The sequence below is a fragment of the Zalophus californianus genome, chromosome 3 (genome assembly GCF_009762305.2).
Source record: "Zalophus californianus isolate mZalCal1 chromosome 3, mZalCal1.pri.v2, whole genome shotgun sequence".
NCBI classification, from domain to species: Eukaryota; Metazoa; Chordata; class Mammalia; order Carnivora; family Otariidae; genus Zalophus; species Zalophus californianus.
Window position 1 is genome coordinate 135,441,452 of NC_045597.1, and position 23,905 is coordinate 135,465,356.

A 23,905-nucleotide genomic window follows, 5' to 3' on the forward strand; every position below is an offset into this window, starting at 1 on the left:
GTCATGCCTTTCACTTTGACTTGTACAGTGAAAACATTCTCAGAAAAATATTATGATGTAGAGCTGGTTTTTGTTTGTTTGTTTGTTTGTCTTGATACTGCAGTTTTAGTCAAAGCTCTGAGCTATTTTATACCAATTGTTTGCATAAATGACTTTAAGTGATTCATTAAAGGAGAGAAAGAAATACATCCAACAATGTAACTAGAACATGTTGCATATAGAATTCAGGTGACACTGTTGTGGGATAAAGACTAAAATTACACTCTTTTCAAATGCTTTAATACAAAAATATTCATGTTAAAGCCATACCTTTGATCACAAACCTTAAGTCCCACTGTCTTCTATTACAGGGTATTTTATCCAAATAACTAATATTTTGAGTAGTGTTTTACATGACAGTAGTATTTATGAAGGGTTTTTTTCAATTAAAGAAGGACTTTCTTACCATATATTTTTTTAAAAACTCATGATATTTATTTTTATATGAACTTTCTCTAAAGTTGTATTCCATGTATGATTTCTGTGAAATTGTTCTTTCTGATTCTTATTTATGTGCTTTAATATAAAATTTGTATGTTCCTCTTCTTTAGCCAAAGTGTGTGGTAACAGGAATGCTTCTTAGAAATTACGGAAGGTTGAAGTTTGCCAGATGTTCTATGCTAACCTAAAAGCGTGTGTTCTCTGGGTATCAGGACTGTGTGAGTTTCTTTCCTGTTCCTTTGATGGAATGAACATTTGCTTTTGGTTCATTTTGGTGGTGGTGGTGTACTGCTACTCTAATCAGAGTTTGCCTTTTATTCTGTATTTAAACGATATCACGGCATCCAGAAAATCTGGCAAAGAAAATGATATTTTGATGACATTTTCCACAGGGCTCAACTAGAATGAATTATTACATTTTAACCACAGCCCTAATAAACAGCTCCTTTATTTCCCCTGGAAAGACACAATATTTCTTTGTCCAAGAAGTTGCCTGAGTATATGTATTGTTGAAGTGCTAAAAAGCTGCTTTTCTCTAAACTTTAGCTGGGAGACAATGGGATTTTCTAAGCATATACTATTGCAGTGTGACTCAATACTTGAGGATTATAAAAATGAATTTAGATTTAAATTGTGAAGTAAACATTTTTTACCCTAAATGGGGGAGCTTCACACAACAGCCCCATTACCTTTTACACATCAGTCATTTCTGTGTAACTTCCATCTATCCATCAAATGATTTGCTTTCAGTTTTAGATTTTGAGTTCTTACTGTAATCTTTGACTCCCCTCCCCCACTTGTGGTTGGGCCAGCCTAAAGGAATTTTTTTCTAGGCCCACAAACATAAGTCTATTTTATTAACTAGGTTTTATTTATTGATACGTGTTTCTGGAGTAGGATGGGGTGTTTTTTGTCTCCCAAGAAGAAGGGAATGCTTTTTGTTTAAATCACAGATCCCTGGATGCTGGTAGTATACATTAATGGATAATCACATATTATCTGATTGGCTTTTGTAAAAAAGAAAAGGCAGTTATTTTCCTAACCCCATTTCTGAGCTTGCCATTGTCATTATACTCTATCATTTGGTATTGCTAAATTTTTTAAAAGGAGCAGGGATGTAGCGTGGAGCCAACTTCCTGATGGAGCCTTGGGGAAGGTCATGTTTTGCCGTGACCTGGGCATCATTCTTGAATGTTGTTATTATTGGAAGAGGGTGCCCTCAGGCCACCGCCCTTCCTTTCCCCAGAAGTGCTCTAACCATGGCAGACTTTCCAGCTCATCTTCTCTAGAATCAGGACTCCCAGGCTTTGGTTTATGGCTTGATGACGAGTTCTGACATCCACAGGCTAGTATCGATGAAGACGACTATCTCACCTTCTTTTGACTACTTTGATCTATTGGCAGTGGTGGCCTGATTCTATTTTAATCTGAGCACGATGAAGTCTCATAGCAATTGCAAATTTAGAGCTTTTAAGCAGCTAGGACAAATGTTTATGTTACAGTATAAAGTGACTTGTGATTTTTTTATTCACTTAAACTATTTTACACATATCTTTTTTATTTCTGTGGAATCTTTGTTACTGTTTTAGCAGTCTTAGCTGTGAATAACTTCAATGACAACACTATTGGATGTCAAGTAGAATCTTTCTTTCAGACAAGTGTTCATGCCAATATATTTTAGACTTGACTTTATACTTTATTTTGAGCATTAAGGAAAAGAATCTGTTTTCCAACACCTGCATAACTGTGCCTGCATCCTCTTTAGAAATGTTGTTTAATAAACACTGTTGCTTTATCATCCAGAGGCTATTTTGCTAAATGCTGTTAATTAGGCAAGAAGAAAAAAACAGTGTTTTTTACGGGTTTGTAAAACATCCACTCTTCTTCTTGTCGTGGTGTCTTAGCTTGAAATCCAGGAAGCAATGGTGTATGGTGTCCATATCCATGATTTCCTGAATTGGAGAAAAAGTGTGGAAAGCATCTGGGGAAAAGGAGGCTCTTTACCAGCTTGTTTCCTGTAAGCTCAATTGGAAGACCTTGTCTGTGCAAATAGATTTCAAAATAGAGCCTGCCCTTTGACTGTCTCCATAATTACATGGCTCACTCTGTATTTTATTTGGCAGCCAGAGCAGTTAACCCCTGGAAGGAAGGGGCTGATGGCATGGCCAGCTTGGCTTCCCCGACATGTCCATGGGAATGAATAAACCACTGTTTGGAGAAGCCCATAGCTAAAAACATACCAGAACAGTCTTCAACTGAACTGAAACTTTTTTAAAAAACAAGTTTAATAATGTCTATTATGATTGGTTTAGAAACTTACTTTGGCCTTATTGTGTAAATTGTAGAGAGGTATTAATTGTTTTAAAAAAATTGGGGGAGTTGGGGGAGTTCCTGTTGCTTTGATGTAATCAACATCTGTCAACAGAATGAATTTGCTTTTGTTTAGTTTCAAGGGCCCTTGTCCTTTAGCTTTGCCCAATCAGTATCTGCTGCAGCCTGGGGCATTCCCTGAGCTGATTTTCTTTTTTCTTCAACAAATGCACAGGTTATTTCTTGTGAAATGTGAGCTTCTCTTCTGCTTTATAGTCTCCTTGAAATGGGAAGGAACCCTCAATCTTTCTCATTTACTTTTAAAACAGGTACATCTGAGTACTAGATTATAAAAATCAATGAGAGTTATATCAAGTGATGCAGACTATTTAATTTTCCTTTCACAACATTTGTGCAAGTTATCAAACCTATCAAGTAGACAGTCAGTATTTTAGGTCAAGAAATATAAGGCATGGATGCATTTGCAGTGTTCCCTTTTGGACTTGAAGCATACAGTGCTATAACAGCCCGTGCTCCTACTCTAGGTAATTGGTTGGAATTCATGAAGTGTGATCTTTCTGTGGCTCTAAATCAGCACCTCGAAAATGTATTTCTATGGTACAGTCCCTTTTGAGCCTACTGTAGTAAGCAATATTTCTAAACAGTTAAAAATATCTCAGTTTGCTATCACAAAGTGAGTTACTTTTTTTTAAGTTAATGTATAATTTAAGCAAATCACTTGGTTTGAAATTAAAATTATCAATGACTGTAAGAGCCATATTTGAAAATGAATTAGCAAAACATTGTTTTCTCTCTTAGTAATCATAAATCATTTAAATCTGGCACGCATTCCCCCCTTCATCCAAAATAATTGCCTCCATTTGTAAAATCAATTAGATGCTGATATGCTATAAATAATAGTTTTGTTACTAGACTTTGGCATTTGATCATTATGAAAAAATATACTCAGTCAGACATTTTACAGAGTATCTTTTAAATTACATATTATCTCTGGTTGACATTGTTTAACTAATGTAAAGTAGTACAGGCTACTTTATTGTGTTGTTTTCTACCCAGATATTTAATACCTCTGAAATGTAACATTAACTGAGGGTTGATGCCCTGCAGCAGGGGGAAAGTGCTTCCCTGGAAACATACAATGAAAAATACAGGTGTTGGTAGCCCACACTTGAGTACGAATATACTTTGTTCAGCTTTACAACTACTTAAAATAATAAGCATTTTAATTGTCTCTTTGAAAGTTCATTCAGGCCTCTTCCTTAAAAATACTTGTTGGCCAAAGAAAACTCACATTTTCAAGGATAAATCGGCTTAATTAAGGGTCATTAGTAGAGGTGCACAGAAAAACCCAGGGCTCAGTGGGTGAAATGGAAGCGTTTCATTATGTGGTATAGAATGCACGAGCAGATAACAATTAAAATGGACCCTGAGTAAGAGGCCAGTAAATATAGGGCATGTTGCGTGCAGCAACCTTAGTCATTTAAAATGCATTCCTACCTCCATCATACTTGAATTCTGTAATCCCACCTTTCAGACTTAATCTGTAAAGGGAAATAAAATGCAGTTTTTAGAAATTGATGTTATTCCCAAATATTTTCACATTTAAAGCCATAACTTAGATTTCTACTGCAAATACAAATTTAAAATATGAAAAATGTGCTGCAGGATCCAGAGGACATATACCAATTTCAAAAGACATTCAGGCTGCACAGTGTGCTTCTCCATGGAGTGAAAGAAGCAGTTGCCTATAATTTTCGACACTCAGCTGAAACTAGACGCTGATAGAATTTTTGTGACACTGAAAATAATTCTTACTATTACCTTTGAAAACAGTAAATATTCTAGTATTTATAACAACGTATAGACGTACTGCCCAAGGAAACCCTAGGTAGAGTTTCTGTTACATAATTGACAATAACAACACTCACATGATCACTCTTTGAAGATCAAATTAGTCCAAAGCAGCTCCTTGCTGATCTGGGGCTCTCATCTCCTGAGGTTTCTGATGATTTTCAGCTTGTACCTCCTTAACTTCAGATTGGTCAGCTTGTCCCTGGCAATAATTAGTACATACCTTAAACTTGTTTCCTGAAAATAGCTATAACAAAAGGGGTTCTGGGACGCCTGGCTGGCTCAGTCAGTGCAGCTTGAGACTTGATCTTGGGGTTGTGAGTTCGAGCCCTACGTTGGGTGTAGAGATTACTTAAAAATAAAACCTTGGGGTGCCTGGGTGGCTCAGTCAGTTAAGTGTCTACCTTTGGCTCAGGTCATGATCCTGGAGTCCTAGGATCAAGCCCCACATCAGGCTCCCTGCTCAGCGGGGGGTCTGCTTCTCCTGCCCCTCACCCCGCTCATGCACTCTCTCTCTCTCTCTCAAATAAATAAATAAAATATTTTTTAAAAATTAAACCTTAAAAAAGGGTGTGTGTGCTGTGCATCCCAGATAAATTGTGGTGCCCAGGAGACAGAGAGGCCAGTCTTACGACTAATGGAAGCCTGGCTGGTGTCCCTGCCTCTGATGATGGATGTCATGCATCAAATTAGCTGTAACATTGACCGCAGCAAGTTGAAAGTCAGATACAGTTGTGATATAGTATCAGCAGTGCTTTTATTTATTTATTTAATCGAGATACAGTTGACATATAATATTTGGATTGTATCAGCTTTTGGTGTACAAAGCAGTGCTTTTATAAAGAAAGGAAATAAAAGGAAACCCAATAAACCTTTTCTAGAATGGTCTGTAGCAGTAATGTAGTTTGGTTTTCCTGTGACCCTGAATATAATGGGTACTGGAGAATTTAATTTTATCCACTCTGAATTTAGAAAATTTGTTAACTACTATTTATTAATTACGGTATGATAAACAAAATTGAAGATTTTGCCCCACCTCTTTTTTGCCACATTAATTGGAGGACCGTTATCTTCTAAAGGCATGTCTTTCTTAAGCCCATTTCTTCATTTCACCTGTGAAAACACTAGACTTTTTTTTTCTGGTTTGTAATGAATAGTTAGTGGAATAAACACGGTATGGTACCTTATTATCCTGTTACCTTGTGACAGCGTTTATAGGGTGTCTTTTATCAGATTGAAAGAAAAGATTTTGCTTCAAATAAAAAAGTATCATATGAAAGTGGAATTTCTGAGTACACTGCAGAACTGTAATTGTCAACAGATTGGATATATTCAGGCTGTGTTCCCAATGTTTAAGTCGTGTGTGGGTGTGCCTGCATCTTTTCAGCAGTGAGCCTATCATTTGGCAGGACAGGTACATTGGCAAAACTGTTCATCCTTGAAGTGAATGTCTCAAAAGCTTCAACCAGATATCCAAGTAGAGGCCTGGTGACTTCATGCCTCAAGTTTAAGTACATAGAAAAGATTCCCCCTATAATGACTGTCTACTTGAACTTGATAATGCTGATAAAGATGATCTCTCTTTCATGTAATCAGCTGCATTGAAAAAAATCTTCGTGAGTCCTAAAATTGATCGGCGTCCACATCATCCCATTGCCTAGGAGGTAGCATGACAATCAGATGCTGCTGAATGAAGGCACAAATGTCAGAGCTAACAGAGCCCTCCCTCAAAGATGAGAAAGTCCAACTCACTCATTTTCCTAAGACTTCTGTATCAGTGGGCAGTGTCTGAAGTGCTCAGCATAGAGCTCGGCCACAGGAAGTGCTTAGCCAGTGTTCACTGTTACTGTGACTACTCGAGGTCACGTAGTTAGCTCTTGGCAGGGCCAGGAGCAGAACCATGGTTCCAAGGTGCCATCTGCTGCCTGTCGCTCTGGCCCGTTTTTCATCATGCATATCACCATCTGATACAGTCTAATATATTTGTTTTGCTTCTTGTCTGTGTCCCACCATAGAATATAAGCTCCGTGAGAGCAGGGACTTTGTCATCTGGTTCACCCTGCATCCGGAGCACGACATACAGAAGGAGCTCAGTGAGTAGTTGCTGAATAAAAGAATAAATAAATTTAGAGGCCCGCAGGTAAACCTGTTGAAGAGTTGAGAAGGGAAAGGAAAAAAATTAATGTTTATGGTGCACCTGCTTTTAAGATGGTTTACTTATGAATGTTATCTCAGCTAATGCTCACAACAGCGGAGTGGTGAGGAAAACACTGCTGTTCCCATGTATTGGTGAAGAGCGTGGGGCTCAGAAGTTGGGTAACTCAGATCTATCTGCCTTCAAAGCTCATGCTATCTTCACTACTACAGTACCTCCCAATTAGATCAGATCTACGAATTTTCATGAAAAGTTCCTTCATTCTGAATGTTGATCCTATGATGTTTATTTTTTTCAAACTTTCCTTTAGGGGCGCCTGGGTGGCTCAGTCGGTTGAGCAGCCAACTCTCAATTTTGGCTCAGGTCATGATCTCAGGGTCCTGGGATTGAGCCCCACATGGGCTCCGTGCTCGGGGGGTGGGGGTGGGGGGGAGTCTGCTTGAGGATTCTCTTTCTCTCTCTCTCTGCCCCTCCCCCGGATCATGTGCTCACGCGCGCTCTCTCTCTCTAAATAAATAAATCTTAAAGCACACACACACACAACACACACACACACACAAACCAACTTTCCTTTAAATCTAATCCCTGGGGCACCTGGGTGGCTCAGTCCATTGAGCATCCAACTCTTGGCTTTGGCTCAGGTCGTGATCTCATGGGTCATGGGATCAAGCCCCACGGCGGGCTCCCCGCTCAGCAGGGAGTCTGCTTGAAGATATGCTCCTTCTGTTCCTCCCCCCAATCTGTCTCTCTCTCAAATAAATAAATAAATCTTAAAAAAAAAACCCAAAAACTAATCCCTGAAAAAAACACATTCTGTAGGAAAGCATGCTATCTACTAGAGCCCCTGCACACTATAGGAAGGCAGCTTGGAGTGGCAGGCACAGTCCTTGATTTGGTTTTACGGGATGTGGAGCCCAGGCCTCCCACTGACCACCGGAGGTGTGAATCTTAGTTCCTTACCCGTAAAGTAGTGACGTTAATAGCTGCCTGCCTACCAGACAGAGTTGGTAAGAGATAATGTATGTAAAGCACCTAGCACTGTGCTTCATCAAAGAAAGTGGCCATTAAATGTTAACCACTATTATTGTTACTAATTCTATTAGTGTTATCCTTATTAATAGTAATCATAATACATACGTTCCTCAGAAGGGAAATACTTGTGAGCTTGTGTCTTGTCTGTGGTCCTACCTGGGATGGAGTTGGGGAGCCTGGAGTCATAGATTTTTTTTTTAAAGATTTTATTTATTAATTTGACAGAGACACAGCGAGAGAGGGAACACAAGCAGGGGGAATGGGAGAGGGAGAAGCCGCTTCCCGCGGAGCAGGGAGCCCAATGTGGGCCTCGATCCCAGGACCCTGGGATCATGACCTGAGCCGAAGGCAGACGCTTAACGACTGAGCCACCCAGGGCCCCCCTGGAGTCATAGATTGATTCCGCCTAAGTCTTTGCTTTAGCTGGGACCCAAATCCACAGACTGCCAACCAGCTTCTGTCAGCCACCTCATTGAAGTATGTGTTTGCTCAGCGAAGGGAGCTTGGCTTGAGAGAGTGGATGGATTAGGTCAAACCCATCACCACTTTTGGAAAAATAACCTAGATGGTAGTAACATTTAATAGTTTTGCGATGCCTTTTATGTTTTCTGGGTGTTTCCATGTGTGTTAGGTCATTTTTTCTCACGTATATGAGAAAAATAATATACTTTGTGGAGGCAATTTGATGTGCTTTCCCACAGCTTTGGCACTTACTGCATGTTCCTGGGGAAGTTACTTACCTTTGGGTGCCTCAATATCCTCAACTGTGGAGTGCAGTAGAAGGTTCTCATTAAGATTAAGGAGCTAACGTATGTAAAGTGCCTAGGACAATAACTGACACGTAGTAAGTGCTCAATACTAGAAGCTATAATGGAGTGCACAATTTCTTTCTCATTAAAATCTTTTTATGTGTTCTTGAAGGAACTATCATTTATTAGGCATCTACTGAATGCAAAGTGTGTTTGCATACTTTCATACTTTTTCACATATGCCAGTTAATTCTCACCTGAGCCTCAAGAAACTTGATCAGGGCCACACAGCTAACAAGTGGGGCTGAAGTGAACGTTCAGGCTTCTGCTTTCCAGCCGTCTGCTTTTCCTAGGATACTACCATGCCCTGTACACGAGTTGACAATCCTAGAGCTGGTGGTGGTGTCTTCAGGGAGACGTGCAAGCATCAGGGAATATGTACCTGCCTCTATCAAATAACTTTTGATTTTTAAAAGAAGTGATATTGCTGCATTTGTCTAGTATTTGGAATTGTTTAAAATAACACCGAAACACCTCTGTAAGTTTGATTCAATGCTATTACATTCAACTTTATGGAAGAACGTAACTGAGTGAAACTTATGACCTTGAATCACTGACCATGGGGGTTTGTTTGTGTCTGTGCCTTTTTCCAGTTCACTTGGAGATTTTGACTTTGGAGGCCAGTACTCACCTGCAATTCGTGTTTCTGTTATGTTTCACAGCTGAAATGTTACTCTAGGCCAGTAATTCTCAAACTTTCGTGGGCATCAGTCTCCCCGAGGGCCTGTTACAGCACAGATTGCTGATCTCATCCCAAAGTTTGAGTCAGTAAATTGAGGGCACCCATAATTTGCATTTTTTCCCATGTGATGCTGATATGGTGGTCTGGGTACCACATTTTGAGAACCAGTGCTCTGGACCAGGAGTTGACAAACTTCTGTAAATGACCAGACAGTAAATATTCTAGGTTTTGTGGGTTGTACAGTCTCTGTCACAAATAATCAACTCTGCCACTCTGGCTCGAAGGAGCCATAGAGCGTCGTAAGCAAATGAGTGTGACTGTACTTATGGGCATTGAAATTTGAATTTCATATAATTTCACATGTTACGAAATACTATTTTTCTTATTTCTTTTTTGCCCATTTATAAATGTAAAAATCATTTTTATGTTGTGGACTGTACAAAAACAGGCAGCAGGCCAGATTTAGCCTTTGGGCTATAGTTTGCTGACCCCTGACATGCAATTGTGATATGTTGGGGAATTTTCAAGCTATTGTTTTAATTATAAAAGTAATGCATGCAGGTGGATGGTTTAAAAAATCTAACAGTGGGGCTCCTGGGTGGCTCAGTCATTAAGCATCTGCCTTTGGCTCAGGTTATGATCCCGGGGTCCTGGGATCGAGCCCCGCATCGGTCTCCCTGCTCAGCGGGAAGCCTGCTTCTCCCTCTCCCACTCCCCCTGCTTGTGTTCCCTCTCTCGCTGTGTCTCTCTCTGTCAAATAAATAAATAAAATCTTTAAAAAAATTTAAAAATAAAAAATCTAACAGTATAGAAGAAAATAAAATGAATCAGGAAGACTTCCTCTCCACCGCAGGCCTAATCACATGGCCCAGAAATAACCACTATTGATGAATATCAATTTTCAGAAATTTTATAGGGATTTAGAAGCTTATATAAATGTATAAATTCTTTCTTACATCAGTGGGCTTTTTATACATATTGTTCAGCTTTTGTCTTTTCCCTAATAATGTATTGTGGCCTGTTTACATATCAACACATAGAAATAAATGCTTTAGCTTATTCTCTAATAGCTTGATAGTTTTCTGTTGTGTAGATATACCATACTATATTTCACCAGTCCCCCACTGATGGACGTTTGAGTTATTCCCCATTTTTTTCTACCACAAAGTGAGGGTACGTCTTACATCCATTATTGCATAATATCTGCAAGGTAAGGTCCTAGGAGATGAGTTGCTGAGTCAAAGGATGTGTGCATTTAAAATTTTGATAGCTATTTCTAAATTCCTGTTGTGGGCACGTTAGGACCCTACATTCATTTTGCTTCAGGGTCACACCCTACATTTCTAGTTTTTAGTCTTTATCTGACTTGAGCATTCATCATAGTGAATTTTGGTATAATGGCTCGCTGCACGTGAACTTAACACAGAGTAGTAATCCTATCAAGGGCAAAAAGTGCAGCTGGCCATTTGCCCGTGATTCTTGAAAGGAAAATGGCTTTAAAGAATATAAAGCCACCCAAGCAGTGCCCTGAATCTAGGGTCATCCTGGACATTGCTGGGGAAGGTACCACAGCAGAAATTCTTCTTTTCGCAGACCTGGTACTTAGTGGATGCTTCTATATGTTTGTTTCCCATCAGAGTAGAGTTTTCCATTGTCAAACATTTATGTAAACATAGTATTAGCCAATAAATGTGCTGTGCTATTATTGTACTAGAACTCAGGATATCACCGCTTTCCTTTCTATTTGGGGCTTTTCCTTTTTGAGCCAGTCAAGGATTAGGACAATGATTTAATAGACAACAATGCAACATTTTAAAATGTAGCACTGTGTTAGGTTTTTTAACTTAAAATATGTCAATTTCTGCTCATAGGTTGTCACAGAATTTTCTCTTCACCACTCAGTCATATCTACTTACACAAGCAGTCCAGCAGTCAACAAAGAAGAAATTTCTTTTTCCGGAGACAAAGAGAGATTTCCCACAGTGTAGTTTTGCCAGCTGCAGTTTCTTCAGCTCACCCAGTCCCTGAGGTACCGTACTGCCCTATTATCTGCTGCTTTTTCTAGCCAAGATGCAGCTTAACCGCAGAAGCAATGAAATGTCTTTGCACCTTTGATTTCTGAGCCATTTGAATCATGATTTTTAAACTTGGTTTGTGATCTAAAATCGTGATTTGAGAAGCTATAACATCTGCAGTTCTATAACATTATTATTTTTTTTTTTAAATAAAGCTCTGGGCTTACTGCTGCTTAGCTTATTTAGAATTAGTTTCTACCACGAAATTTTCTATATTAAATTTCTAACACAAAGGTAAAAGCACATGTCTACAGTTTCTTAACTTTTTTAGAAAAAAAAATTGACTATTAAACTGGGATCATTCAAGAGAGATTACTTGAAACTGGTACACTAGGTGTTATTTCCTAAGCCTGCTCTCAGACTTTCCACAGTATTAATGCTGCTGTTTGGAACCCTCCTTTAGAGTAAGGAAATAAAACCTCTCGCCTCAGAGCGTTCTTGATTTTTTTCTCAGAGACTACAATTCTGTGGAAAGACAATCTATCCACATTTCAAAATGCAAAATAAAGGAGGCGTGGGGATCATGTAGGAAAAACGAGAATAGCTGAAAGAAGTCTAGCCTTGTCACAGAAGTCACCTGCCTTCTCCCTTTGAGGCATTTTTTTAACAGTAAACCCACATGAAGTATGTTATACTCCCTGAAGGTGAGTGGCCCTTTTTGTGTGTGTGTGGAAAGGGGCCAGTGAGACAGGCTACCAGAGCCCAGAGGATGTTCCTGGTGTTTCCTTGGTGGCAAAGGAAAGGAAGTCTCCAGAGACATGAATGTATTGTTTTAGAATGTCAGTGACAACCCAGGAGCCCTTCTGCCTGTGACTGTAACCTGGCCACGTCACAGAACAGAGTGGAGACAGGAGCACGGTCTGTGGGGGAGACTGGGCAAGCTTTAGAGGGCACTGGTGGCAAAGCTGTAAGAGTAGATGCCTGCCCCGAGCTCAGCCGTGGCTACCCAAGCCCTGGCGTGCTCTGGATCAGAAGGGCCCATCTGAACACAAGAATAGGTGAAGGTCTTATAAGTGAAGGTGTGATGCAATTCACAAAGAGCGGACTCCTAACCTCAGCCCTGCCAGAGTCACTGTGATGTCAGTTGAAGAGCCTTGTCTCCCTCAGCTTCCTGTCCCCAACTGCTGTGTACCCTTTCCTGGGTACAGCTCCACAATGCTTATGTGGCAGTTTCCATAAATAGATTGTAAAGAGCTGAGCACAACCTTGGGACTAAAAGAAGCTCTGTGTGTAAAATAGTATTTATTTTCTGAATACTACCCATAGGTTCAAGGAAGCAGTGGAGAACGTTCTACAAGGGTGATCAGAGTGGAATGTTTTGAGTTTGGGCCGTTTCTTTGTTTGTTTTTGACAAATGATGGAAATGTTCTAGGTATTTTTTTTTTTTATGTACTTAAAAAAAAGAATGAAACAAAGACAAAGAAAAGAAAGCTGTTGGGTTTTGTTCTCTAGTCCCTTCTTAGTTTGGGTGCAGTTGCCGAGTGCAAGAAAAGTGTATACGTAATAGGCTTCAGTGGACTTGAGAGTCAGCCTTTTACATATATTCATTCGGAGAGGGTGTTGTGAGCTATCCTTTGCATAAATTTTATCTTTGTGTTAAGAAGATGAAAGTGCTCTTAATTAGCCATTTGGCAATTTGGAAGCTTGGTGCTCTTTTTTCCATCAACGGCTAGAATGCTTCTTACAGGGTTGGGAGGAGGAAGAAAAGAAAACTACTGTTTGTTTTGACCAGAAGTCTACTTCAGACCAGTTTGACTCAAAGCACAGTAAGGTTAACAGACCATCCAGAGGCAGCACTAACAGGCAATGTTAAGTTCAAAAGGGCAGGGGAAGGAACTGGGGGCAGCCTGGAGGGTCTGTCGTGCTGGCTTCGGAGGTCGGGGCTCCGGCAGGAAGGGCAGAGCTCCATGAAGCAGGAGGCTGTGTCCGAAAAAATGATCCCATTGTCGTGTGCTGGGTTCTGATCTTCATTTTTAATCCTTTTTCCTCAAGCACATAAAGAAGCCAGACTATGTGACGACAGGCATTGTGCCCGACTGGGGAGACAGCATAGAAGTTAAGAATGAAGATCAGATTCAAGGGCTTCGTCAGGCTTGTCAGCTGGCGCGACATGTCCTCCTCCTGGCTGGGAAGAGTTTAAAGGTGGCGTCTCAGCAAGCCTCAGAAGGACGTACATCAGGGGCAACACACTCTCCTCTTTTGCCTCTCTCCCTTTCACTCTTCTTGTGTACACATCTAATTTGTTAAAAAATCAAGTCAAGCCTTGGGATGGGGGAAGGGGATTTTATTATTTTGTGTGTTTATTCTAGAGGTAACTTAAAATCCAAATTCAATTTTAAGTAGCAGGATTCTGGAGATACTTCGGGCCCAATCAGCCTATCCACCTTGATCAGTGGCAGACAGCTTTGACTTCTGCCCCCTTATTCCTGCCTGTAGTTTCTGCTTTTACTGCCCGCGTTATTTCTGGGTGCCTGAAGAGTTGTTCTCCCTTATCCTTTGTCTCCTTTTTCCTTGCATTAGCTCTGCAAAGCAAGATTAGAGCATATAGACAAAGCTACGGGTAATACAGAAATGTGATTACGGACAACTACCTTACCACAAGATTTAGTTCTTCCAGAATAATCTGAAACACTCTGCTTTATAAGGATCATTAAAAAAAAAAAAGTATGGGCCTGTAGTTTCCAGAAGGTGGGCAGAATTTAGGAAGTGAGTCTCAATGGTGAAATCACTTAAGAGTTTTGTGTAATAAACTTGTTATAGCAACATAACTAAGCATAACGTGAATATCAAATAATGCAAAGAAAAATATTGAAGAAATAGGTAATTTTTAATAAAAGATTTTGTTTTAGAATCTTATTTATGACTTATGAGTTCATGGAGGTATCTTCGTGTACTCATAAAACTCAATTTTAGGGGTTTTTTGTTTTTCTTTTAGTTTGAGAGCAATTGGATGCCTTCTAATAAGAGAAATATTTTTTAAAAACACAATGGATTTACTTAGGCATGAAAGAAAGCAAGATTCGTGAAAACCAAATTTCTACAGTATGTATCAGACTGAGTTTTTAAAATAATGATCCATAATCTTCCCATCATTGCTGCAAAACCCGTGCAAAGTTTCACTGAGATAAAAAGGTGTGGGTCGACCTACTTTTTCAAGCTTTGTCATCTAAACTGAAGCTACTTTTGAGAATTTATTTATATGCTTCAGCTAGCCTGAGGCACTAACCCTTGAGGAAGAGGAAGGAATTGCCTAGGAACATATTTGTGAAGTGTTCAGGCTCAAAAGGAGTCATGTCATTTAATGACTCTCAGATAATTTAAAGGATCTTAGGGCTTACAATTTCCATCTCCTCACAGCCCATAACACCATTGTATACCCAAACGACTGTCAAAAAGGCACAACTTAAATATTTCAGGTTAATTGCCATTAATCAAAATGTTGTATCACAAGTTTATCACAGTAAATCTGTACAGTCTCATCTGAGAGTGCTGTAGCTATAGACATGGTCAGTGAGGGCAGGAAATGTCTTCAACTGTTGCTGCACAATTTCTTTATTTAATATTTTAGGTTGACATGACAACTGAAGAGATAGATGCTCTTGTCCATCAGGAAATCATCAGTCATGATGCTTATCCCTCACCTCTAGGCTATGGAGGTTTTCCAAAATCTGTTTGTACCTCTGTAAACAACGTGCTCTGTCATGGTATTCCTGACAGGTATTTATTGCTTAATAACATATTGTTCCTTTGGAAACTAAAACATGAGACTGAGATCTATAACACATGTTGAAAGACACTAGCTTAATTGAAACCCACCTGCAAACTTGTGAAGCTGATTAGGGTAAAACAAAAATTTTGAAGTATTTTGCTTCTAGGTGGACATATATTTAATGTTTGTTAAAGGAGTGTGTAATCCAAAAAGGTCATTGTTCCTTAAATATTTCTTTTACCTTCTTAGATTTTAACCGTATAAGTGGTAAAAATCCAAATGTAGGCAAATATAGGTTATCAACTATTTTTTCAGCTCTTCGCAAAATTAAGGTAACTGATAAGTACATATTTTTAAAGAATTTTTAAAAGATTTTTAAACAATGGCAATATGTTCATATGCTGTATTTCTTATAAAATTGGACGTGACTGACGTAACTTAAAGACTAGATATAGTTTTTCCATTTATTGCTCTTCTACTCCGAATTATCATTGCAATTCACTGGACTTGTGATAGATAGTCTTAGGTATTTATTTTTACATTTCTCTTATTGAGATCTGTCTATCACCATTTTTATTCTGTTTACGTTTCAGCCGACCTCTTCAGGATGGAGATATTATCAACATTGATGTCACGGTGAGTAAATAATATAAAAAATAGTCTTTGATCAACTTCAGAATTGCTGGTAGCACCAGGAAGAATTGTGGCTTGAAAATGCGAGCCGCACCAAGGGAAGTGCTGTTTACTTCTAGACCCAGACGCAAGCAGCTGGTTTCCTTTTTTGTCTTTAACTCCGTGTTTATTCCAAGTAAACCCAGGCCTGACTTGAATTTAGGGCTGGAATCAGATGCACTGAGATCAATGTTGGCCTAAGTGAAATGTCAACCCAATCCTGCTATGTGTCATGTTTTTGAGAAGGTGTAATTGTTATTGATCCACTGTGTAGTTAATGCAGAGCCACCGCGGCACTGGGCAGCTGCTGAAGCCAGATATGTATGAGATGAGCTAACATGAAGAAAGCCAGCATTTTTCCTTCACTCTGCCAAGATTGATCTTCCTCTTCCTGCTGATTTTGAGTGGGGCCTGTCATTATCTTACTCTGTCATTAGGGGCTACATTGGCCTGTGTGTGTCAGTCTATTTGGACAGCAACTCTTTTGCTAGCAGTGTTCCTTAGATTTAGTAAAATCCCTGAAGGTAACGTCGTGTTCCATTTGTGGCAGAGAGGGTATAGAGAGCCTTGAACTCGGAGCATACGAGCAGAGTGGTTTTCTCTCTGCACCTAACTTTTTACCACATGGTTAACAACCTTTCTTTTAAATAACAACCCAAAGTGATTTAACACGGGAACTTCAAATTGTACAAGCTCTAACCTTTTCTAATTCCCTCAGCCTTTCACTACTCTCAGACTTGGATCATTTGCGCTTTGGCAATTCGTTTTACTAAAAAAGTTTGTAATGGTCCCTTTGGATTATGTAGATTGTAAATAAATTGTATACATCTGATGATTAATAAATAAGGTTTAAATACAGAAATAAAATTTAATCATCTGATGAGAACTAGTTGCGACAGACACCATTCAAGGAGTATAGCTTCTATGAATGAGGAAATATTTTCCATAATAGTTATTTTGTATCCCCACCATGAACTTAGGTAGGCGAGAGAATGAAGTGGAAATTGGCATCCGATCATTGAGTTTGGCCAAATTTTTAGTTGTTTAAATTAACTCACCCTCTTTTCTTCATATCAGTTTGTATGGTGACATAGCCAATGATTCCTTTATTGCTGCTACTCTTTCATATATCATTTTGTCCTACTTAGAATACTTGAACATTTGCTCCACATATATTCTGTTGGTTTATCTTTCCAACTCAGGATCATGAAGGAGGAGATATTTTATGAAGTATACCTGAAGTAAAGTATTTTTCCTGATATACTTTTCTTTTGAATTGTAACTGATTTGGGGTTTGTACATTTATTATCTCACCTAATCACCCCCTAATAAAATATTGCTGCTTTGAATGAAATCAGCACACTCTTTCCTACTGCTCCCAGTGCATCCAAAGAGAATATTCCATGCCTTTTCTGTTTCCTGAAGACTTTTAATACATTTTTAACATTCAAATATTTCACAATTGCAGAAACTCAAAGCAATGTGAAATACTTCAAGTGTCTAGAAATATGAAGGAGTCAAGAAAACATATTGGTCTCTATCTTAATAAATTATATATTTTTTACCCCTCCCCACAAATTATATTCCCTGTGAGATATGTTATTAAGTGCAAGACTCCATTATCAGATCCTATACTTTTATCAGAAAATACTCGTTATGCATTTTATAATTGTTTACACCTAGTATATACCACAATAAAACAGACTTCTTTCCCCCTTGAAAGTGAATGTTAAAAAAACAGACTGTGAGATGCCTAGAGTAGTTGCTCAATAAATATTTGTTTAATAAATGAAGTACAAAACAAGAATACTTTGTGAGCATAAACCCTAATTATAGATAACTGCCATAGGCTTTCAGAAGTATTGTTATTCTCACATATATTGAATCTTTCACATATTTTGAAAGCTAGCAAAAAGTAATGTAAAAAGGCAAATAAAGATTTTTAAAAATATTTTTTACTTAAATAACAGTTACATAAACACTGAATTATACATTTTTAAAACATGCTTATATTAGTAACTGTAATATATTTGTGTATAAAGTCAAACTTGTACTTTCTTGGATTGCAAATGGGAAAAAATATGAAACACTACTCTATTGCAAGGTAATTAAGGTCATTTGACACATTAGAGAAAACATTTGTTTAGAAGCCAATAATCCATCATGTTAATCTGGATCTACCTCTGTATTTTGCCACCAGCCTTAGACAAGTTACCTGTTTATGCCTCAGGTTGCTGACTTATAAAGTGAAGACTGAATAAAGACTTTTCCTGCTTCCCTTACAGGGTGTAGTAGAGTATTTTTTTTTGGTGCAGAATAGTATATAGATTAAGACATCAACTCAGTATTAAGATAGACAGAAAGCTCAGCTAAATATCTTTTTTTATAAGTTTCTGCATTTTACTTCATGAGAAAGAGAAATGTGAAAAACAATTACATAGGTAAAATTTATGCAAAATAGCAAATTCCATGCTATATCTAAGGATCAATATTCAACCAGTCCCTTCTACCTTCTATATTTATTATAGTGTTTGTTAATTATTGATTTTTTATAATGAATCTGGTGTGTTTCAAGATCCTATAGGACCTACTGAATCATTGATGACTGATAAAATTATATTTTCTGTAATTTTATTCTTAAGCGTATTTTGTTATATTTTAATCCTTTAAAAACCCATGTGTAGTGTTTTCTGTTAACATTCTGCTATCTGGACCATTTGACTAAGGTTTCACTTCCAGACAGGATCTTTCCCTAACATATTTCATTCCCATATTGAGCCACTTCAATTCTTGGAACGAAATTCTCCTACTGTTTAATACTGACATGTCTATTTTATTTCTTCTTCTTATTGTCTATCACTTCCAAATGTAGGATTGGTAAATGAAAGATCAAGTATCTTCATGACACTGAAGAAACTTTTCACTATGTTAAATACTTCTAGGTTCTCTAGAGCTATTGTAGTAATTGTGGGTCAATGTCTTTGGTCACTAATTTATGCATGTATAGTTTTGTCTTCTCAGAAATAAAATGAGGAATCAAAACATTATACTAGCTTTGCTATTCATAATGCTGAAATCACCATTCTAGTTACGAATTTATTTTTAGATTTTGTAATATCATCGTATGGCTCATCTTTTTAATTCCTGTAAGGCTTTAGCATATCCTCTTTTTTTTTTTGTAGGGAAATGAGAGTGATTCTGGAAGGGTGAAACATATGAATCTACTAAATACATAAATGAACACAATACATACTTTTGGAGAGTACATTTTTAAACAAGGACGTATTTTAAAATGTTTGCCTGTGTTTAGGTCTATTACAATGGCTACCATGGAGACACCTCGGAAACGTTTTTGGTGGGCAATGTGGATGAATGTGGTAAAAAGTTAGTGGAGGTTGCCAGGAGGTGTAGAGATGAAGCAATTGCAGCTTGCAGAGCGGGGGCTCCCTTCTCTGTAATTGGAAACACAATCAGGTAAGCCTTACACTGACAAGTAAAGGGAGGGTTGGCAAATGGTACAAAGGTTATTGGTGGCTTGGTATAAAATTGATGACATGTTTTATGATTCAGAACCATCATTTCAGTCTGATATCAGTATGTGAACTGCCAAGCTGCGGTGTTGTTCCCTGGGTTTAAAAAAAGAGAGAGAGAGAGAGATTTTAAAACAGTGAATTATACTAGGGTCAGCAGGAAACTTACAGGAGCAGCAAGCAATATTTATATGACTGCTTTAGTTTTAGCTCGACATATTGGTCTGTAGTGTTCCTTTACCCAAAATCACACCAAACATCGAAGAAAGTACCTAAGAAGGGGATGGATAAGCATCCCAACTCTTGGATAATGAAGCAGGAGAAAAGCTAAATTTTATGAGGAATGAAGTGAAACATATTCCTGTGATACAGAGATTTAAAAAACATTAGCTCAAGCAAGCCTTACCTTTCAAATTAGTGGATTAGCACACAGGCTGAAAGGGTGAGCTTGTGTCCTTTTCTTGTCTGGTTCATTTTTTCCCCTGTAAACGATTGTTTATTTTCCAAACAGTATTCTATGCTTGCTTTTTGAGTATATGTGTATTTGCTGAATTCGAGACTTTTCCCCGTAATCTGTTACCTCCTTTTAGATCTTTTCTTTTAACCCCCATAACTGTTTTGAAGTAGACATACAGAATATGTGTTTTCATTCAAAAGTAATGCATTGTGTTAAAGATGATCACATCAGTACCTTTTAAAGTACTGTTCTCATTAATATGAACCATTGAATACTTCCCGTTTGTCTCAAGGATGGAAGGCTTAGTCACCTTGAAAAGATGCTGCCTTTTTTCTTCGTAAGCCCTCAAATACTTTAAGAAAAAAGGCAGTAAAATATCAGTTAAATGTATTTATGGCTTTAAAAATATTGTAACAATGTCTGAATCAAACTTTAGTAAAATCTCTTTGGGTTATATCTGAGAAGCTTTTATTGAAGACTTTGAACAAAATTGTGTTTTTGACAGTTTTAAATTATAGGCTAACTAGCCTGGGAAAAAAGGATAGTGTCTCTCTGTTCTTTCATAGGAAATGTTGAATCAGACCCCTACTGGGAAAAGAAATTTAATGCATATCTCACTGTCTTACTGTCCATGAATATAATAGAAATGAATTCAAAATGCAGTTTTATTTTTGCAAATGGGATGAGTCGATCGATGTATCTCATATTTTTGAACACCTAGGGTTCAACAAATTTACTGGTGGTGCTCTTGCATTTTAACAAAATTTATTCTTCAGTAGAAGGGGGCAGAGAACACTAGATTCTTATTCAAGCATTCTATCGAGCTCTGCATTCATGGCTGTGTCTAAAGGGCATGTCAGCCTTTGATTCTCTCTGAGAGGTAATTATCCTTTTCCTGTCACGGAACAACAAATGATAGCTAACTACAGAGGCACATTTGCAGTAGTCACATTCATCAACTGCAGGAAAAAAATTCAATTTAATTGTGCAACACAGCTGCACATGGGCTTTTGAGCATTTCTGTTGTTCTCCCTGTCTCGCTATTCCTCCCTCCAGATCTATTTTTTAAACTTTTTTTTTCTGGTTATTTTTTCCCCTTTTTGTCTCTTCTTCCATTTTTACTCTCTGTACTTTCTTGTTAAAGTAATTTTCCTTTGTGGCTCTCATTCTTTTTTCCCCATTGAAGGCTATGAATGTAGAAAATTATCACAATTACTCATATAATTGAGCCTCTTTGTAGCAAGTGCAACTCCAGTAGCCTTTCTCCATCATGAAAATGGTTTCATTATAGGGTTTTTCATATTCTCTGACACCATCTACACAGAGGAACAGGCGTGCAGATGAGATGTGCTAGGAACAGGCTAGATCAGTAAGGTCACAGTAGGAATAATTAGCTCTGCTATGGAAAGAGCATCTAGGCCTTTTACTGCTACATAAATGTACTGTCCGTGGCTTTTAGTCACAAAAAAACTTACTAACAAATGGAGCTCCCGCCTACTACTTTGAAAAAAAGATTTGTATCAACACTACAATTTTCCATCATTAAGACTAATAACACAGAGCCTAGTATACATCAAGGGGAATAAAAAGAAAAATCTCACATTCAAGTGGCGGCTGGGTGCTGACCTTTGTTCCCTTTTTTTGTGTACGACTTAACTCTTTACAAAAAAGAGCCACACGCCACACCAACACGCAGGTGAGCTCCAGCTAGTACTAGCAAAGCATAGCATTCAGTCGGAAAATCTGATAAATCTCCATGCAGGATAATGCATTTCATTACATATTCACTACATTAATTCTAGCTACATTAAAAAGAAGAAGAAGAAGAAGAAGAAGAGTAGAATTGAAAGTGACATTGGATTTTAGCTCTTTGGATGCAAAGGTCAGTTTTCCAAGAGTATGAACTCGCATGTACAAGCTCCTTTGAAAACCAGATCAGCCCCAACAGCTACACTTAGAAAACTATGTGAAAAATAATAGACAATGAACTTTTTGCTTGTACCCTGATACATTTCATTATTTAGATGGTTTCTGTCTGCCACCGGGGACTAACCAATGTTAAGGCGATGTTTCTGGACATCTATTATTTTGCCTTTTCTTATTCAAGCAAAATCTCAAGGGAGTAAATAAACAGTCTCCACCTTTAAGCCAAAAGTACTTGGAATCATTACAGACCCAAGGTTTACAAACATCTTTCAAGTCAGTCTCATTTATTTTAAGATATTCACCGTCTTTTGCATAGCCTCCCTCTACTGATATACCACGAAAAGAACATTCAAGCTTCTTTTATTTGTAGTATGTTACCAAAAACCTAGTGATCTTTAGGGCGAAATTTTGAAATTCTCTGAAGCCTGGAAGGGTAGGAGGATATCTCTGAAGAAGTATTGTCTATAATAGTTTAATGAAAAGAGTTCTCTGTGTGCCCTTTTTCTTCATAAGGGATGGCTAGTGAACTTTAGGTTACAGTGTTATTATGCTCACTGTACCTACATTTGCTTTAAATTATCTCTAAAGCTGTATATTCAGATTATCTCTAGATGATATGATCTGTGCATGAGAATATTGTGAATGTGTAGATTCATGCATCCCAAATATGTGACAGTTCAATCAAAAATAATTTAAACTTATAGTTCTAAGTGTCATGATGAAAGTATCAATAAATGGTTTTTAATGTTTAATTCATAAGTATATGTTTTGATATTAATTTAGAAGAATATAAAGCAGATTTTTAAAAATAATCTCTTTCTATTAGATTATGCACATTTAAACAATAAGTGGCTCAGGCAAAATAAGTCATTTTAATGTCATCTGTGATGGATTTTTCTTGACAGCTACTGTAAATTACAATTACACTGCTTCTCTCGGCACATGAAAGTAAGCACTGCAATAAATTATCTTTTATTTCAATCCGTCATGTCTGCTTTTCAGAAACAGAAAACCTCAAATAAAAGTTCAGCACCATTGTAAGAAAAATACAGTAATTTGTGATCCAGCTTGAAACAAAAAAATATACCACTCTTTTGGAAAACGGTTGTTGGCTTTTAAAAATATTACTAATTGTACTTAAATATTCCATGTCATTAGAGGGAATCCTTAGACTCATGCATTCCTTCATTCAAAGACTACTGTTTAAAATAAAAATCTGGAAAGACCGAACTCGGAAATCAGGGGCCATTTAATTAGAGATGTGACTGTTTGGAAATTAGTGCTCTTTATAGGTTTCATGTAAAAATGGTGATAAAACTATTTCCATGTGCATTTTTATTTCTTGAGAAGAGTATGCACTTAAACATAGTACTCCTCTGCCCTCTTGGGGAATGTATTCTTAGTCACAAAATGTACTTGAAATGTATTAAGAATTTTAATTTATCTACACAATACTTCAGTTGAGGAAAACTACCTCATGAAAGGGAATTAAATGGAAGAAAACGGTCACAAGACGAAATTTCTTAAGAGAGGAACCGTAACTGAAACATGAACTGTAATAATAGGGTGATTTCAAAGTAAGTTCAGAAACTACATTTGTACACCTTCTTCTTCCTCTCCCCTCTTCTTCCTCCCCAAGTAATCCCTATGAAGGACTTCAAATCATAAATGAGCTCAGGCTCATGGATAAGTATTGTACCGTCTGAGAGGATTCTTAGAGAAAAACCGGAACAGAACAGCTAATACCAGGAGAATTCTTTTCTTCAGTAGGTTTCAGCAGAAAGAAGGCAGATCTCCTGAGTGGGAATGTCCAGGGCAAGAAGACCCTCAAGCTCAGAAGGGGTCACGGCCCTGTGAGGCCTGGTGCTGGGGAGTGGCTGCTACGTTTCTTGGGCAGCCCTACCCACCCAGCTGTTTCCATTTCCCGCAACACACCAGTTAAGGGAAGCACATGTATGCTCCACCTTCCCATGACGCCACCTGCTACGACAGGTCACTTGGATGGTCTCTTATGAAGTTAGATTTAAGCCCTAGAATCAGGGCAGATAACCTTGTGCTTCCCGTATATTCCAAAATAGTAGAAGGGGCATGATTTTAAATAGGAAATAGGAACATTAGTGAGATTTGATCCCATTTAGTCCCAGTAAGTATGCGTTAAAAAGCTCACTACAAATCCAAAAGGGAAATACCCTGAAA

At 38.0% G+C, this 23,905-nt stretch overlaps 1 protein-coding gene across 4 annotated transcripts in view; it reads left to right on the forward strand.

Moving 5' to 3' along the window:
- Positions 1 to 23,905, forward strand: part of METAP1D (methionyl aminopeptidase type 1D, mitochondrial) — an 83,991-nt gene that overhangs the window by 55,160 nt on the left and 4,926 nt on the right. For all 4 annotated transcript variants that reach the window (XM_027590460.1, XM_027590463.1, XM_027590462.1 and 1 more), the window contains exons 2-6: positions 11,212 to 11,369; positions 13,408 to 13,557; positions 14,984 to 15,132; positions 15,718 to 15,760; positions 19,107 to 19,270. In XM_027590460.1, coding sequence (XP_027446261.1) covers positions 11,212 to 11,369; positions 13,408 to 13,557; positions 14,984 to 15,132; positions 15,718 to 15,760; positions 19,107 to 19,270 — 664 coding nt within the window. The remainder of the gene's footprint in view (positions 1 to 11,211; positions 11,370 to 13,407; positions 13,558 to 14,983; positions 15,133 to 15,717; positions 15,761 to 19,106; positions 19,271 to 23,905) is intronic.